At 40.8% G+C, this 1,358-nt stretch overlaps 1 protein-coding gene across 1 annotated transcript; it reads left to right on the forward strand.

The window, feature by feature from the left end:
* The first annotated feature begins 7 nt into the window (after positions 1-7).
* LOC103523915 lies at positions 8-1,227 on the forward strand. Its single transcript, XM_026833159.1, has 2 exons — positions 8-38; positions 210-1,227. The coding sequence occupies exon 2, from the start codon at positions 467-469 to the stop codon at positions 1,199-1,201; it is 735 nt and encodes a 244-aa protein (XP_026688960.1). The 5' UTR covers positions 8-38; positions 210-466; the 3' UTR covers positions 1,202-1,227.
* The last annotated feature ends 131 nt before the right edge of the window (positions 1,228-1,358 follow it).

Here is a 1,358-nt window from a genome sequence, read left to right on the forward strand (position 1 = left end):
ACCAACTTCAAAATCCTGGATACACAACGAAAAATCAAATACCCTAAAGACCCAGTCAGGCTTTATCCAAAAAGTAGCCGAAATCAAGAATAGCTTTAATATCCCAAGCAAAATAGAACATCTAAATCTAGTCATCAACCCAACTGAAAGCTTTGAAATAGACCACTCCCTGACCATCGAAGACAACTTCAGACACAACGAAATATCAAATACCCTAAAGACCCAGTCAGGCTTTATCCAAAAAGTAGCCGAAATCAAGAATAGCTTTAATATCCCAAGCAAAATTGAACATCTAAATCTAGTCATCAACCCAACTGAAAGATTTGAAATAGACCACTCCCTGACCATCGAAGACAACTTCAGAAAACAAGATGTTGCTCCATCAGTAGCAAAAGTAAAAGCATTAGAAGTGATCAACACCAAATATCCTCTAGATCAATGGCTACACATATTCACTGATGGATCAATGCAAAACCCTGATGATGGAGCTGGAGCTGGAATATCTTGCGATTTATTCTCATTCTATAAAGGACTAGGTCCCTGTACCACTAACTTCGACGGTGAAGTAGAAGCGATAAAAATTGCCGTTCAACAACTCCTATACAGGACCAATCTTTTCTCCAGAGCCGTTATTCTATCAGATTCAAAGGCAGCCATTCAATCTATAGCAAATATGGGAGACTCACCAACAAAAGAAACCTATGACATCTATCAAATGATAAAACAATTGAAATCCTTGAACAAACAAATTGCTTTCCAGTGGATCCCTGCACACTGCGGCATTCACGGTAATGAAGTAGCAGACTCATTAGCCAAAAAAGGAACAGAAATCATTGCCACTCCTATGCGAAACGTCCCTTTCCATTCTGCAAAGAGATTAATTAAAATACAAAGCTGTCACAAACATAAAGCTTTTTTAAAAAGAGAAAGTTTGGGGAAAAAATGGAAAGACATAGTTGACAAACCTGAAATCATACCTCAGACACCTAGAAAAGCAGCGGTCGCCACCTTCCGCCTGATGACAGGTCATGATTGTCTTGCCCAACACCTCAACCGTATAGGCTGCAGAGAATCACCCACCTGTCCACTCTGCACTCAACAAGCTGTCATGAATGCAGACCACCTGCAGACATGCCCAGAACTCACGGATCAAGACAACATCATCGCAAAATATTGGGACGCGAGGAGGAAAATGACCTGATAGTCAATTCCCAGCATTTGATACCAGCCATATACCATGTGTATCAATACTTACTGATGGCTTCCCACTCTGCTTTAGACAGGGTGCCTAGTTTATGATGTCCCTGGTGTTCAGATAGATATGCCTCAGCATGACAGTAGTCATTCTCTTGTCCTAC

This window comes from Diaphorina citri, unplaced genomic scaffold, assembly GCF_000475195.1.
Source record: "Diaphorina citri unplaced genomic scaffold, Diaci psyllid genome assembly version 1.1 scaffold55649, whole genome shotgun sequence".
Classification (NCBI taxonomy): domain Eukaryota; kingdom Metazoa; phylum Arthropoda; class Insecta; order Hemiptera; family Psyllidae; genus Diaphorina; species Diaphorina citri.

Bases quoted from the DNA above. Each gene is read 5' to 3' on its own strand.
- LOC103523915 (XM_026833159.1), top strand. From the start codon at position 467: ATGCAAAACCCTGATGATGGAGCTGGAGCTGGAATATCTTGCGATTTA.